Source organism: Mus caroli, chromosome 11, assembly GCF_900094665.2.
Source record: "Mus caroli chromosome 11, CAROLI_EIJ_v1.1, whole genome shotgun sequence".
Lineage (NCBI taxonomy): Eukaryota > Metazoa > Chordata > Mammalia > Rodentia > Muridae > Mus > Mus caroli.
The window spans coordinates 74,371,665-74,387,785 of record NC_034580.1 but is presented as its reverse complement, the minus strand read 5'-3'; the positions used below and the strand labels follow the sequence as shown (position 1 = coordinate 74,387,785).

Sequence of the window (16,121 nt, the reverse complement as noted above, 5' to 3'; positions counted from 1 at the left end):
GAATCCTACTTAAGTCAACTAGAATTCATTAACCTTCCATTTACCAACTCAAAACCTAGAATATTTAAATGTTGGACTACCAGATAATACCTTCTGTACTTACATTTCTCTTAAGTACGCCATTGAGTGAGGAGTTGAAGTAGGATATAATCTAGCTAATAAAAACTTTTTAACTTGTTCTGTGCTGGTTAGCTTTTTGTCACCTGCTACAAGCTAGAGTCATCTTAGACAGGGAACCTTAGTTAAAGGATGCCTCCTTCAGGCTGGCCTGTTGACAAGTCTGTGGGACATTTTCTCCATTAATGATTGATGTGGGCGAGCTCAGTCCACTGTCAGCAGTTGTCACCCAGTGGCATAATGAGCAAGCCAGAGAGCAAACCAGTAAGCAGTGTTCCTCCATGGCCTCTGCTTTAGTTCCTTGTCTTGGCTTCCCCAATGATGGACCTGCCATCAAGACATGTAAGACAAATACACCCAACCCAAGTTGCTGGTCCTGGGGTTTATCATAGCAGTAAAATGAAAACACATCTCCTTACTATTCAGATATTTCTAATTTAAGAATGTCACTGTGCAGCCTGGCAGTGGTGGTGCATGCGTTTAATCCCAGCACTTGGGAGGCAGAGGCAGACGGATTTCTGAGTTTGAGGCCAGCCTGGTCTACAGAGTGAGTTCCAGGACTCACAGAGAAACCCTGTCTCGAAAACCAAAAAAAAAAAAAAAAAAAAGTCACTGTGCTTACCTTATTTTTAAGAAGAAATTTATTTCTGCAGATCAGAATTTCCCGTAACCACTTGAGAATTTCTGTGCTACTCAGCATTTGATGGCTAGTTAATTTCTTGCAGATGTAAAAAAGCATTTGTGAGCTGCAGTAACATAAAGTCCATTGTTACAAAGTCATCAAGAACCTAATACATATACATAATCACACATGATGTGACATACTTCATAGTAGGTGTACGCTTAGAGGCTTAGTTTTACTTGTTTACAAGTTTTATCCAAATGTTAATAACAACACATTTTAAAAAATTCTATTCTTGCAGTGGGGATAAAAAAATTATAAATTCACATACACAGCAAAGACTGCAGAGCAAGAGTAGTCTGGAGCCAGGGCCTAAAAACTGTTGCTTTTAGGACAAAGCCATGCCTCCTCTAACATCTATAAAGGAGGTTTCAATGGAACACAGCCACAGTCCCTCATTTCCAGTCTGTAACTGCTTTCTTGCTCCAAACTTGAAAGTACAGACTCACAACAGAATGGGTGAGCCAAGACGCTTGGTCCATTTCCCACCCTTTAGAGAACAAGATTGCTAACTCGTTCTGTATACTCTACGATACTATACAATTGTGCCGCCCACATGTGACCACTTGAGTACTTTAAATGAAGCTTGTCCATAATGAAATGTGTTTTCATATGTAGTGTAGTTAGACACACTACAAATTTTGAAGACTTTATGGAAAAAAAATATCTCACTGACAATTCAGGTTGATTTTATGTTGCACTATTTCATATTTATATATGTATATATATAAAGTTAAATAAATGCATTTATTATGATGTGTTAAATTAAAAGTTAATTACATATGTCTCCAATAACTATGTCATTATAAGAGTTTAGATTTTAACTCGGTCTCCACATACCTAACACACCATGTCTATGATGAGACAATAGCAGAGGCCTAGGTTTATAGATTTACATCTTCCTAATGTAGTGCCCTCATGCTTGTTAAAGAAAATCATCTACTCAGCTTCAGAAATGTACAGTGAAATCCTATACATATTTTCTTATTTATACATATATGCCTGTTTGTAACTAATTCACTAAAACAACTAGTGCATACAAAAGATTGACAAAGATCATAGCTCCCCCTTCAATGCACATCATATACTGTACTACTGAGCTACATGCTTAGTTTAAAAATTAAAAGCTAAGTTACAAAATGTCAATAATTTTAGTCTTATAACTGAAATAAATCTATTAAAAACACAATTATGGGACTGGAGAGATGGCTCAGTGGCTAAGAACATTGCTTGCTCTTCTGAAGGTCCTGAGTTCAAAACCCAGCAACCACATGGTGGCTCACAACCATCTGTAATGAGATCTGTCACCCTCTTCTGGTGTGTCTGAAGAAAGCTACAGCATATTTACATATAATAATAAATAAACTTAAACACACACACACACACAATTATAGCCAGGCATGATAGGACACACCTTTAGACGCAGCACTCCAGAGGCAGAGGGAAGTGGATTTCTTGGACTTTAAGGCCAGTCTGATCTACACAGTTAAGTTCTAGGCTAGCCAAGGCTACATAGTTAGACCCTGTCTCAAAACAACAAACACAATTGTAACTGCTTAGAAGTACACCACAAAGAATAATACATGAAGTAGAAGAACTTGTAGCCAGCTGATAAAAATTAATACCATTTTAAAACTTTTTTGCATATATGTGTTAGTTCTCTGACAGTTAAATATTCTAACATTTTCAATTCAAATTAAAAACAAAATTGAAAAATATCTACTTATAACAATAAATATAACAATGAACTAAATATTATATAGCTAATATTTAAAGACAATAACCAAATTAAAATGTGAAAGTCCATATACCTGATTTCCCAGAACGTCTCTACAGGAGCGTCAGGATTCCAGAGATCAATGCTATCTAACTGATGAAGGACCAGCAAAGCCTGAAATGTACAAAGGAGAAGGCACTGAAAATGCTTTAAGGAAACAACACTGGAGCACTCATTTTACAAATGCTAACAAACTCAGCTGGGTCTGTCTTAAGAACATTGAAAAACATGTTTTTTACAGCCAGTCAGAATACCAACCCCGAACTAACTCCCTCTGCCCCTGCCATCATTACGCTACATGGCATATAAATGGAGCTGTGAATGAACTCAGAACAATATACACACACCAAGCTGCTTCAAGAAATAAACAACGAGGTTTCAATAATTAATAACTCTAGAACAAAATATCTCCCCTAAAATTAACACACACAGCAATATTAACCCACACAATGAAACAGTAGAAATTAACTTGCTTGTTACATAGACATTTTAGACATAAAAGTTATTTTCTAAAATTGACAGAGGCAAAAACAAAGCAAACTTTATGTTTAAAAACAGTTTATTTTAAAGTATTTAATGAAGACTAGCCAGAATTAAGTGACTCATTTTAAATAAGTAACTTCTATATAAATATGCTAGCTTATAAATTAAAACTATCAAAGATTATTAAAGCAAAGACCCTATCATCAAACCTGCTCAAGTTAGACTGCAACTCCACAATGTTTCCCCATTCCCTCGCAAATTCTATTGTGCTCAGTACATTCAGTCCATGGTAAAAATACATATGGGATCTTTAAGCCCCCGTTATTAAAACATCAATGAACTGTTACCTGGAACAAATAAGTAACTTATACTTAGCATTTTTAAAAAAACAGATAGTACAAATTGCAATTCAGCTTTACCATTACTGTACAAATACTTGATACAATTTCCTGGTACTTTAGGGTTTTCTATTGTTTTTCACATAGTGGCATCAATTTGGTTGGGAATTTAAAGCAATTGCTTTCTCTTATTCCATCTGAACTTTGCAGACAAAAACATGTGTCAAGAGAGAGCTAACATCAATGGGGCACAGTCTTTATGAGCTCCACTGCTTCAGGGGTTCTAGGCCTATCATAGAAACTTGGGCAAAGTGTTTGATGGGAAAAGAAAAGAACCTAAGGCATACTGAGATTCTCTTTTGGAGGGTGTTGAACTGCCAAGGCACATCTGTGTTTTTGAAGGACTTCATATTATGCATACAAAGAAGAGAAGGCAGTGTTTTGGTATAGTACAAAGAACAGAAGCGGAGACCCAAATCCTAGCTTTATGCCTGTCACTCACAAATGGTTTGGCATTTGGTAAGACTGGGATATTTTGGGGTTTTTTAGGTGACACATTCTCTGTTTAATAAAGTTTTTTGTTTAATCTGAATAAAAATTTATTAGTTTTTTGCATTTCAATGAGATTATATATCTTTTCATGTTCTCCTTTGCTTTAATTTTCCATACTGCTATATGTTATCTGACAGAGATAGACCCTGAGAAGTACCTCAAAGGTGACTATGTTATCATGCCAATATCAGAGAACACACTGACATTAAAAAGATGGCTATGGAGTCATTAGATGATACAATTTGTTGGGAAGCACCTTATTATTGTGGTTTGTTGTTGATGAATAAATTCTACACAGTGTGGGACTGACAGCTTCAGCAAGCTCCAAACACATTACATTCATCTAGCGTCTCCTAAGCATCCTCAAACACTGCTGAACAACTCCCATAGGTTTGAATGGATGTTTAATAGCATGCCAAGCTGAAATACCACTCTCTTAAATATAAACTCATTCTCTTACTAATGAATAATTAAGGTCTTCCTGATTATTAGAGGAAGATACATGTATTTTTTTAAATCTTGAATTATATATTATACACAAGACAAGAAATGTAAGAATTGATTACTGAAGTGAAAATAATCAAAATATTTGAATAGATCCTCCAAAGACAATATAAGCAATGTAGCAATTTCTAGGATGATTTTACACACACACATGCACACGCACGCGCACGCGCACACACACACACACACACACACACATGGTACAGCAGGAGGTCATTTGGAGAGGAGAGCTCAGAGATTTTTCACTGGCTGCATGTCCCACCACCACCTAACAACACCACCCACACCAGGAAGGCCCTTCAGCCCTCCCCTCCCAGGCATCAGCTCTCTGCCTGCCCTCACCAGGCTGCTCTCTCTGCCTGTGAAGCTTGGGTAAGGGAGCTGACAGAATGCCCTTGGCCTTTGGTTATTTCCACTGAACAGCATGTCAGTGAGCCTCATGCAGCTTCTGCACTCATCAGTAACTCATGCTGGTTTGGTTTACGTTCAGACAGGGTCTATGTGGCTTTGACTGTCTTGGAACTTTCTATGTAAACCAGCCTCTTTTGGGGTTTTTGGTTATTGCTGTTGTCTTACATTAGTTGGAATCTACTCAAGAAAAATGAACACTGTTCACAACTTAGATTTATGTATTAGTGACCTAGAGGCCATCAATTTTTCTTCTCTTCTTCATCATCTTCATCATTTTAGTGACAGGGTCTTACTCTGCAGCACCGGGTGATCTGGAACTCTCCATGTAGATAAGGTTGTCCAGGAACTCACAACTATCCTCCTGTCTCTTGCCTCCCGAGTGCTGGGATTAAATGAGTGTGCCACCAATCCAATTCATTTTATTTTCACTACTGCATAGAATTCAGTTAAATCAATATAACAGGAATTGTCTACTCGGCTGTCATATCTGAATGGCTCATACTTTGGAGGAAGATACAACACAAGCTGCACTGCTGACCATTTTGTGTGCTTTGTAAGTGGACATGTGCACTTCTGCTGGCTCTATGACCGGGAGTAAACTGTCAGCATTTATGTTTAGCTCTGATATTATAAAATAGCATTTAATGGTAGTTGTACTAAATTATACTCAGTAGTATGTAAACGAAAACATAGTATCAACATTTTAAAATTTATAAACTTTTTTTCTTACTGATTTCTATCTTAATTCTACTACGGCAATAAAATAATATTTCAATACTTTGATAGTTTTAAGTCTACCCCTCTGTTAAATATCTTCCAGGTATGCTTGGGGAAAAAAAAAAGTACTGTCTGAATTCAGTGTAGTATTCTACTGAATGATAACAACCCCACCCCATCCTTACCCACCGGATGTTAGGAAAGTACTCAGGAACACCTCTGCATCTGCACTGTAAACAGCTTCTTTCTTTACAGGACTTTACATATTTTGTTTTATATATCCTGAAGCTTTAGTAACTTCATGCACTTTTACTTCCTAGACTGAGCCTTTGCAACAAGATCTTCATCTCTCTCNCCCCCCCCCCCCTCTCCAGTGAATCTGGGGCTAGAGAGATGGTTCAGCAGCTAAGAACACTTGCTGCTGCTCTTCCAGAAAACTTGCCTTTGGTTCCTAGCATCCATCTCAGTAGGTGAACAACCTACCTGCATGTAACCTCAACTACAGGGAGCCAATATCCTCTTCTGGCCTCCCTGGGTACCCACACACATGTGCACATACATTCACAGATACACATCCTTACACATAAATAAGGCACCTTTACTTTCTATGTACGACACTACACTTTTCTATGCTTGTACTATCTTTCTTTCAGTGTTCTTATAGCTATGCTATGTCTCTTCTGAGACCACACAGTAAGATTTTTGCCTCAGTTAGAATTTACTCAAGAAAAATAAAAAATCTGTTCACATTGTGTGTGTGTGTACCTAGAGGCTATCAATTTTTTTCCTTCATCATCATCATTTTTTATGACAGAGCCTTACTTTGTAGCAGGCTGGCCTGGAACTCGACATGTAGACCAGGCTGGCCTCAAATTTACAATTGCCTCTGCCTCCTGAATGCTGGGAATGAAGGTACACACCACCATACCCAGCAAAAGCTGTACTTCTAAATAACCAGAAGCAAAACACCAATGATCATCAACTGATAAATAAGCAAACAAGTTGTGCTATATTCATACAATGGGACACTAAACAGAATAAAACAGGAGGAACCTTGAGAAAAACCAACCACTAACACAATACAGTTACAGCAATTATGCTGAACTAAAAATAAAAACCTTTATTTCATTTATTTAAAATGCAAACTAATTACATTAACAAAGCAAATCAATTATTACAAAGGAGCCAAGGGAAAGACACAGGATAAGAAGGGATGGGGACGGCAAAGGAATACAAGGCTGACATTCAGTAGAAATGCATGTTGTCTACCAACTGAGCCCATTAGTGAACAAGCCAGTGCAATATTCATCAACAACCAGGAAAAGGGAACTAACATGTGCGACAATACACGAGTGTCAAAAGTTTTTTCCTAACTTAAGGGAGGTGAACAAAATAAGGGTAGGAGTATTAACTGCAGAAAGGAAACTTTCTGGGCTGAATATATTCTTAAGTCTTAAACTATTTGTATATGTTAATTATAAAAAAATAAATTTCATTTAGATTAAAGGTGTATGTTTAGGTTGTCAGTACAAAAATAACACTTAAAAGTAAACTCTGAGGAGGTCCAGTGACTAGCCCAAATGGGAATCCATCTCAAAGGCAGGCTCCAAGGCCTGACATTATTACTGATGCTATGATGTGCTTATAGACAGAAGCCTAGCATGGTTGCCTTCCGAGAGGCCCAAAAAGCAGCAAGACATAGGTATTTATACCCAATCGATGGACTGAGGTTGGGGACCCCTGGGGTTGAATTAGGGAAAAGCTAGAAGAAGCTGAGGAGGGTGAACCCATAGGAAGACCAGCAGTTTCAACTAATCCAGACCCTTAAGATCTCTTAGACACGAGCCACCAACCAGGCAGCATACACTAGCTGATATGAGGCCCTGGACACATATACAGCAGAGGACTGCCTGGTCTTGCCTCAGTGAGAGAAGACACACTAACCCTCTAGAGACTTGGGGTGGGTTGGAGGTGGAGACATCCTTTTGAAAACTGGGGGAGGGGCGTATGGGAGAAGGAACTGTTGATGGGCGGACCAGGAGGGGGATAACAACTGGACTAAAAAAGAAAGAAAGAAAAAAAGATTAAAGATAATTTTAAAAACAAGTAAACTCTAAGCTGGTGAGCTGGCTCAGTAAGTAAAGGTACTGCTGTCGGTAAAAGCCTGACAACTGGAGGTCAATCCCTGGGACCCAGTGGTGGGAAGAAAGAACCAACTCCTACAAGTTACCCTCTGACCTCTTCCTATATGCTGTGCACATATCCTCCCATACAATAAATAAGGAAATGTAATTTTTCTGTTGTTTTGAGATAGGGTCTTTCTATGTAGGCTTGGTTGAGATCTGCCTGCCTCTGAGATCCACCTGCCTCTGTATCCTGAGTGCTAGGATTAAAGGCATGCACCACAACCATCCAGCTACAAATATAATTTTTTAAAAAGTCGCCTTTGTTAACACAGTAGATTAACTGTAATTTAAAAACATGAGTGTCATCAACAATGGAGAAATACCAAACACCAATACACTGCTAATGGAAATATTAAATGATACAGTAACTTTAATAGTATTATTTGTAGAAATTCTCAAATAGAAATCACACTGAATGTCTACCATCCATTACCTGGCTCATCAGTAAGGAACTTGTTACAGAAGCCTGAACACCTGAGTTCAACTCTTGGAACCCATATAAAGGTGGACAGAGAAGAGAAACTCCACAGGCTGTCCCCTCATCTCCAGGCGTGCCACTGCGAGTGCAGCACACCCTACCCCCATTATGCAGACACAAAAAGAAAGTAAGGAATAAAGAAACTATAAACTTCCAAAAATTTTTTTACACAATGTAATTCAAATACAACCTGACTTGTGACATACAACTAAAGTTCTAGCTCATATTACAGCTGAAGGAGGAGGATTGTTTTAGGATTTAGAGACCAGACAGGACAATAGCACAAAAATCTTGTCTCAAAAACAAATGAATTTGTAGTGGCTGATGAGATGCCTACAGCTGGTTAGGTATTTGCCATCCAAGACCAGAAACCTGAGTTTTCTCTGATTTCCATATGTACACACACACAATTTAAATTTTTTTAAATATATTTTTAAGAGAAAGCACATAGAAAGAGTCAAATAATTGCTTAAAAAATTAAGTTCTCAGAAAAAGGACAGAGACAGTTACAGTCTTTCTTTCAAATGCCCAGAATTCACTTCCTTTACCTCCATAGCCTCCTGAGCGACCTCTGGCATGTGTGACTGAGGAACCAGTTGTACGAGCCCTGTAATTAGTTCTGCAGTACTGCTCTGAGTTTCAGGGCCCTGTTTTCTTGGATTCTGTAGGAGAAAAACAAACTTCAGTTTTGCTTTTAATAACTGTATTTATTATTTCTATGCATGTATGCATGTCTGTGTAGACAGGACATGGGTGCAGGTGGCCATGGAGGCAGAAGAGTGTTGGCTTCCTTGGAGCTGGAGCTACAGTCAATAGTGATCTGCCTGCCTGTGTGGGTTCTGGGAACCAGAGGCAGGCACTTTGGAAAAGCAGGAAGCACTGAAGCACGGAGCCATCTCTCCAGCCCCGTCAAACTTCACATTCTGGGGCTTGGGGGGAGAAGGGGTTCGTTTTTGGTTTTGTTTTTTAAGACAGTTTCTCTGCATAGCCCTCACTGTCCCAGATCTCACTCTAGACCAGGCTGGTCATGAACTCAAAGATCCACTTACCTGTTATCCAAGAGCAACTTTAGCTAAAAGATATTTAAGTTGGACCAGGCATGACAAAACTCTTTAAAGAGAACATTCTAACATAGTGCAGAGAAATGATTGGGGAATGTAAGAAATGGTAGTAGCTGGGAACACATAGAGTGACAGGAACCAGGACAAAGATGGTATAAACACAAGACACAATCAAATTACTTCAACAAAGATGCCATGACTGAGACCATCTTTACATTTCTCCTACTAACTAAGGGTTAGAATTTATGTGTACAATATTGTTTGACTTTCCTGAGGTTACTGAGGAAAGTCACTTAACCACTAGATGGCAGCAAAGGAAGCACTGTCCGTGAAGCTAGGCAGCTGTCCTGGGTAGTGACAATTAGCCTATCAAAGGAAACCCCACCCACCCTCTCAACTCCCCCAAACACAAAACAAAGCCCACAAAGATCAGGAGTAAGCCGGGGGTGGAGCTTTTGCCTGCTTTACAAAACTACCTGGCTCTGGTTCAATTATCCTCATCAAGGGAAGTAAAAAGGATTCCATAACTCTTGGAAGACAGCAAATTTTACTTAAAAACTATTTTCCCTCAAACAATTCAACCCTTCTTCTTCAAACAATAACCTATCTAACATGAAAATCACAGGTGAACATAAAACTGCAGCCAAGTAAACAGAGTAACATCCTGTGGCAAGCACAGTGAGATGTCACCACAGTTCATGCCACACACCCGAGAAACCAAGAGAACAAAGTTAATTTTCAGAGTCCACTGACAAATTTTTAAAAATTTTTCCAAACTAAAGATTTAACTGTTAATTCTATTAAACTCTCAAATTTGGGTGGACTTTTCAAAAAACACAAAAAGATAATAGGTCTTCTTTTGGGGTAACCCATACTTTAGGAACCTCATCCACTCTGGCTCTATTATCTCTCATTATCAGAAAAATTACTCATATATAAATATTTCTTAAAATTCTGGAGTGCAGACATGACAGTACATTTCTGTAATTCCAGCACTCAGCAACATCTAGTTCAAGGCCAGCCTGGGATACCCAACAAATCTGAGGTCAGTATGTCATACATAGTAAATTCAATGCCAACCTAGTATACACAGCAACACTTTGTCTCAAAAATCAAACAAAAACACATGTGTGCACACACACTCAAAACGTGGGGTTCATAGAATTCTTGAAACCACAGCCACTTAGTCATGAATGCCTTCATTTTAGTAATTTGAAGAGCATAGCTGCAAAGCCATAAAGCACCGAAGGATGAGCCTGACACTGAGTAAAGCAGAAGGCTTTACCTGATGGTCTAGAGACTTGATAGGTCTAGTGTAGCCTCCCACAAGCCTGAAGCAGGCTGAGCCAGACCTTGACTTTGCTAAACCAATAAGGAGATCACCCAGGATGGAGCCTGCCTCCCTGGATCACTCTATTGTTCAGCCACTGCCACTGCTGCTACCTGCTGGGAGTCCGCCTACACGTGGTCACCTGCAGCTGGGCTCCAAGGTTTGGCAGGAATGGGCTCCCCCACTCCTTTATAAAGCAGTGTCCACCATTAAAAATTTGAGCCTTGATCAGAATACTGTCTTGGTTCCATCTCTCTCTCTCTCTCTCTCTCTCTCTCTCTCTCTCTCTCTCTCTCTCTCTCTCTCTCTCTCTCCCTGTCTCGTCCATCTAGTTTCCCTCTTCTTTTTCAGTTCCAGGCTGCCTCCCAGGCTCGAACCCAGACATGAGAGCCGCAGGCCGGCCCCAACAGTCTAGGACTAGAGAGACTTGATAAAAGTTAAACAGACCATCCTGTGAACAATTCAAACTGTTTTACTTGGACAGTAAGAATGCTAACGCTAACTGTATCTTACTAATAATAGCAGTAACTAATTTTATTGCTTATTATACACTAGGAATTGTTCCTAAAAGCCTTACACAAACTATTTCACTCTTAATGGTCTCTCTGAGGTAGGCACTATATTCCTGTCTACCTTTTCAGATGAGAAGCCTAAGGTGAAGCAAAGCAGTCCTTCCCCAGAGCCTGTGCTCTTAACCCTTTACTCTCACCTGGTTACACTGTTTACATCAGTTCTTAATTACTCTGTGCACCAAAAAGTGAAGCTCTCAGGAATATAATACCATTTGCAGCAATAAAAAGCAGAGCTATGGCAATAACTGGATACTAACCACTCTCATTTTAACTTTCTCTTCTAATATGGTTACAGGCAGAGCCAATGAAAATAGAAGGCTGATCAAAGGAACACACAGGGAGCTAGCTATAGAAGCTAACTCGCTTAGCAATAGCAAAAAGAGTGAGCAGTTCAGATGCTGAGCGCACCGATGTTATAGTCATTTGTCCCACCTGACCCCAGAAATAGGTCTGATTATAATGCAGAACAAGGGCAAATGATACTACTACGGACAGTTCAATGAGGAGGGAAAGGTTAGAAAATGTAATCTAATTATATTGGAATTCCTGAAATTGGCTTTCTTAGCAATGTTTTAGAGGTTACTCATAATTTAAAAGGATTTTGGTCTTTCAGTTCAAATAGATTACTGGAATAATTTCAAAGCATTTCATTAAAAATACTTACACAAAGCAAAAGCTTTGGGTCTGCATGAATCAGTTTCACCATGGACAAAAGAAGACACTTGTAGCTCCTTGTCTCTAGATCTGTAGGCTTTTCCTTAAATTTAAGGCTTGTTACCTTTTCTTTAAAGGTGAGACTCTAATAAGAAATCAAAAACATGGCATCACCTTAGAAACAATTAGACATCAGGTTCAGAATAATAGCTATACTTTATAAAAGAAATTATTTAAAATGCTTTGAAAACAAACATTTCATACCACCAAATGTATGATACTGGTAGAAACATAAGCTAATAAGCATACATTTAATATTACATTTTTTAAAAATGTTTTTATAGCATTTACATCAATCTTATATAACAATCTAGTAATATATAATAATAATAATAATAATCTAAAACACTAGAGACATAATATCAAGTTGACTCTTGGGTTCAAAAACTGGCTCTCAAATATGAAAATAGTAAGAGGGAAAATAATGTATCTGAATATCACACATGAATACTAGAGAATTCAAATTAGCAAATACTTATATCACATGCACACACACAAATACACTGTACACTGTAAGATGCAGCACTTGGCTGGACTAAAAGAAATGAAAAACTATTGTGAATCCTCGATACCATACAAAGGAAAATAAACATCCACTTTCAGATAGAAGTAAAGGTATGTTCTTTAGAACTGCTGAAACAGTCTCTGTAGGCAACCTCTGTAGTCATGGCTTTAGTTAGGAACTTGCTTTTTTATTTTGACGGCATTTCCTCTTTAAGTTAATAGGATGTATGCATTTGTCTTTTTGCCTAAGAATATTCATAAAACAGAACTCTGGTGAAAATGTAGTTCAACTACAGAGATATTATAGTCGATTAACATAATTCTCAATGTTAGTCAATTTAAAAAAAATCTAACAATTGCATTCTTGATTCACTGTCGCTCTATCTATTTCCTTTAACTAACACACACACACACACACACACACACACACACACACACACACACCATCTACTTTTGACCTGGATGCCTACAGTGAGTACATAAAAAGATACAGGGATAGCAGACTATGAAGCCTTTATTCAACCATAACAAATGTCTCTGTAGACAGGCTATTTTCTTTTAACAACTGAAGATGAATATATCACCCAACACACACAGTGCTCAATTTTTAAGCATTTAAGAAATGAAATATCCAAACTCTCAACACTAAAGGAAATGTTTGTCAGATGTATTTAATTAGTTCTGTGGAATGTTTGCTGTATAGATATGTGTGTGTGCTTGCATGTGCGTGCATGTGTATGTTTCAAGGTCTAATAAGAAATCAAGGTGAAGCCTTTACTGAACAAACTCACTATGATGTAATGGAGAGTGACATGGCTTGCACAGGAAGTACACAGTCAGAGGACAACCAGCAATACATAAGTTATCTCTGATTTAGTAATTGTTTTTTAAGTAATTTTTGGTTTAATGTCAGGTACTAACATGTAAATTTTGCTCTATAGTATAATTGACTAGTAGGAAATCTAAACTTGAGAAAGTCCAATTACCTCTTTTAATCTAATGGCCATTAGTGGGTTATATAAAGTCAGGAACAATTAGCTGCTTAACAAACTGTTTCTTAAGTAGAAATTAAAAAAAAGACTTCATTTACTAATTTATCTTCTGTACTACAAAAATTAGTAGGATCTAAACTGACACATGTGCTCTGGTTAAAGACAGTCAGCTATGTCAGACAAGAAAGTCCTAAGTTATTTATTAGGAACCAAAACCATCTGCCAACTTGAAACTTTAGGGCTGACTTTACAGGCATGGTAAGCAACATCTATGCCAAGATATCATCTAAGACCAAAATTTAAAACTTCACATTTTAATTTTATTAAAGCATATTTCTAGTTTTAAAATATAAATTATTACTCTCAGACAAATATTTCAAAAAGTTAAAATTGCTACTAAAGTGCCAAAAAAAAGAAAAAGAAAAAGAAAGAAAAAAACATGGGTATAATCGTCATATGAAAGCAGCTAGTTCCAATGATCAAAAAAAGCAGCTTTATAGACCAAAACCTAGAAATGATACCAGACAAACATTATGAAGGCAGTTCTTTAAAGGGCCATATTAATGGAAAAAATTTATTAAACTGGTTTTGTGAAAGATAAATAACCCAAATAGACAAATTTTTAGTTCAATCAAATAAATTCATCCACAAAAATCACTCACAAATGCACATAGCATACCAGCATGCCCACGGTGCCTGGCACACAGCATACCAGCATGCCCATGGTGCCTGGCGCTGCTCTGGGAGCTTATGAGTCTGTGTTGAAGCAGTGAGAGCGTCATCATCCAACCAGCTAACCTGCTAGTGAAGGAGGGCAACTGAGGGGCTGAGCAGACACTAGGCAGGCGTCAAAACAACTTCAGACCTAACTCTGCTGGGCCATGCGACATTCTAATTCCTGTAACCAGATTTGGCCTTAGTTTGCTTAGTTATCAAAACAAATCAAACAAACTTTCAAAGAGTTAAAACAATAAAATCCAATCCAACACAAGCTATATATAATAACAACTCTTAGGAAACTGGGTTTTAACTTCATTCAAAACATCTTCAAGGGTACTCTGTAGAAGAGTCAGAAAGGAACTGGCATAGCTTCAACAACAACATATTTTTATCTTATTGAAAAAAAATCCAAGTAGTTAGTTTTTCAAGCTCTAAATTTGTTTTTGCATGTGTGAGGTTTGTCTGCTTGTATGGGTATCATCTTCCCCTAGAACTAAATATAAGAACTTTCCTGAGCCATCTTGTGGGAGCTGGGAATCAAACTCAGATCTTCTCTAAGAGGAACAAGTGCTCCTAACTGCTGAGCCACCTACCTCTCCAGGCCTCAAATAACTACTACTTTCTACCAAGTAACTTATCCCCAAAATATCAAGCAGTTGTCAAGCTTTGAAATATAGCTGCCTGTATTCAAATACTCATTGGGTCCTCCAAAACAGTCTGCAGAAGAGTGTCTACATGTAGCATCAGGGAACCTGGCCCCAGCTAATTCTGATTGGGAAATAAAGATACAAGCAGTCAATAGTGAGGGAGAAGAAAAAGATAGGGTTTTAGGTTTCCCAGGCCTAGGACCATAAGGATGAGGAAGAAAGGCATCTGCCATGCTTTAGGAGAATATGGAGAGAGGAGAGACACAGAGGCCACCATGAAGTAGAGAAGCAAGGAGAACACCCCGGGCTCTGGGCCAAGAAAATGTGGCCAAGATGGAACTCAGAAATTAGTGAGTAGTAACTTGGAATTATTGGTGGGAGGTAGATTCTAACATCATAGAGGTTAGGCAGTCCCTCTGCTATTGTGCTGTTTAAGGCATATTAAAATACAGAGGCTGTGTGGGTGTCTTTTACTCAGGAACATAAACCACGGAGGCGGGAAGCAACCCCACGCTCAAGATTGATTTATTAGAAAATCAATACTATATTGAAATACATAATAGTTTACCTTTTCATAGACAGAACATTTTTGAAACAAGATTTTACTATGAGGCAGGTAATGGTGGTGCATGTCTTTAATCCTAGCACCCTGGAGGCACAGGCAGGCAGATCTCTTAAGTTCAAGGCCAGCCTCGTTTACAGAGTAAGTTCTAGGCAACCAGGGCTACAAAGAGAAACCTTGTCTCAAAAAATATAAATACATATTAAATAATCAATCAAACAATCTTGTATAGTCCTGACTTGCCTGTTTATGCCACCCAAGACCTTAGATTAAAGGCATGCCCATTATGCTCAGCTAGAACTTCTGCACTGCTATGTCTGCAGCAAAGCAAAGGCATAGCTCAATTCCTAAGAGCTACCAAAATGATTTCAGGCAGTGTAAACAAGGCACAACCCATGATTCTAGCATTAACACCAGGCATATCTGTGGTTTATTCACACATTAACATGAAGAATAGTGTTTACCTTAAATATTCCCCAAACTCTAAAACTTCCTTTTTTTATACAACTGGATTACATTAATTTGCCATTTTCTCTAATGGAAATATTAACAGAAAGTTTTCCTACAGCCATTACACATACATCCATAATACTATACATACAAATATACAGAACTTTAAAGGACTAGAGAAATGGCTCAGTGGTTAAGAGTGTATTCTGCTTTACCAGAAGGAACTCCTATCAGATGGCTCACAATCACCTGTGACTCCAGCTCCAGGGGACATCTAATGCCTCTGGCCTCCATGGGCATCTACTTTCATGTGCACACACTGAC

General features: G+C 38.2%; 1 protein-coding gene across 6 annotated transcripts in view; it reads right to left on the bottom strand.

Moving 5' to 3' along the window:
• Nf1 (neurofibromin 1) overlaps positions 1–16,121 on the bottom strand; it is a 248,756-nt gene that overhangs the window by 143,005 nt on the left and 89,630 nt on the right. For all 6 annotated transcript variants that reach the window (XM_029483492.1, XM_029483494.1, XM_029483490.1 and 3 more), the window contains 4 exons: positions 11,873–12,007; positions 8,794–8,907; positions 2,611–2,690; positions 740–863 (listed from right to left, as the gene is read on the bottom strand). In XM_029483492.1, coding sequence (XP_029339352.1) covers positions 740–863; positions 2,611–2,690; positions 8,794–8,907; positions 11,873–12,007 — 453 coding nt within the window. The remainder of the gene's footprint in view (positions 1–739; positions 864–2,610; positions 2,691–8,793; positions 8,908–11,872; positions 12,008–16,121) is intronic.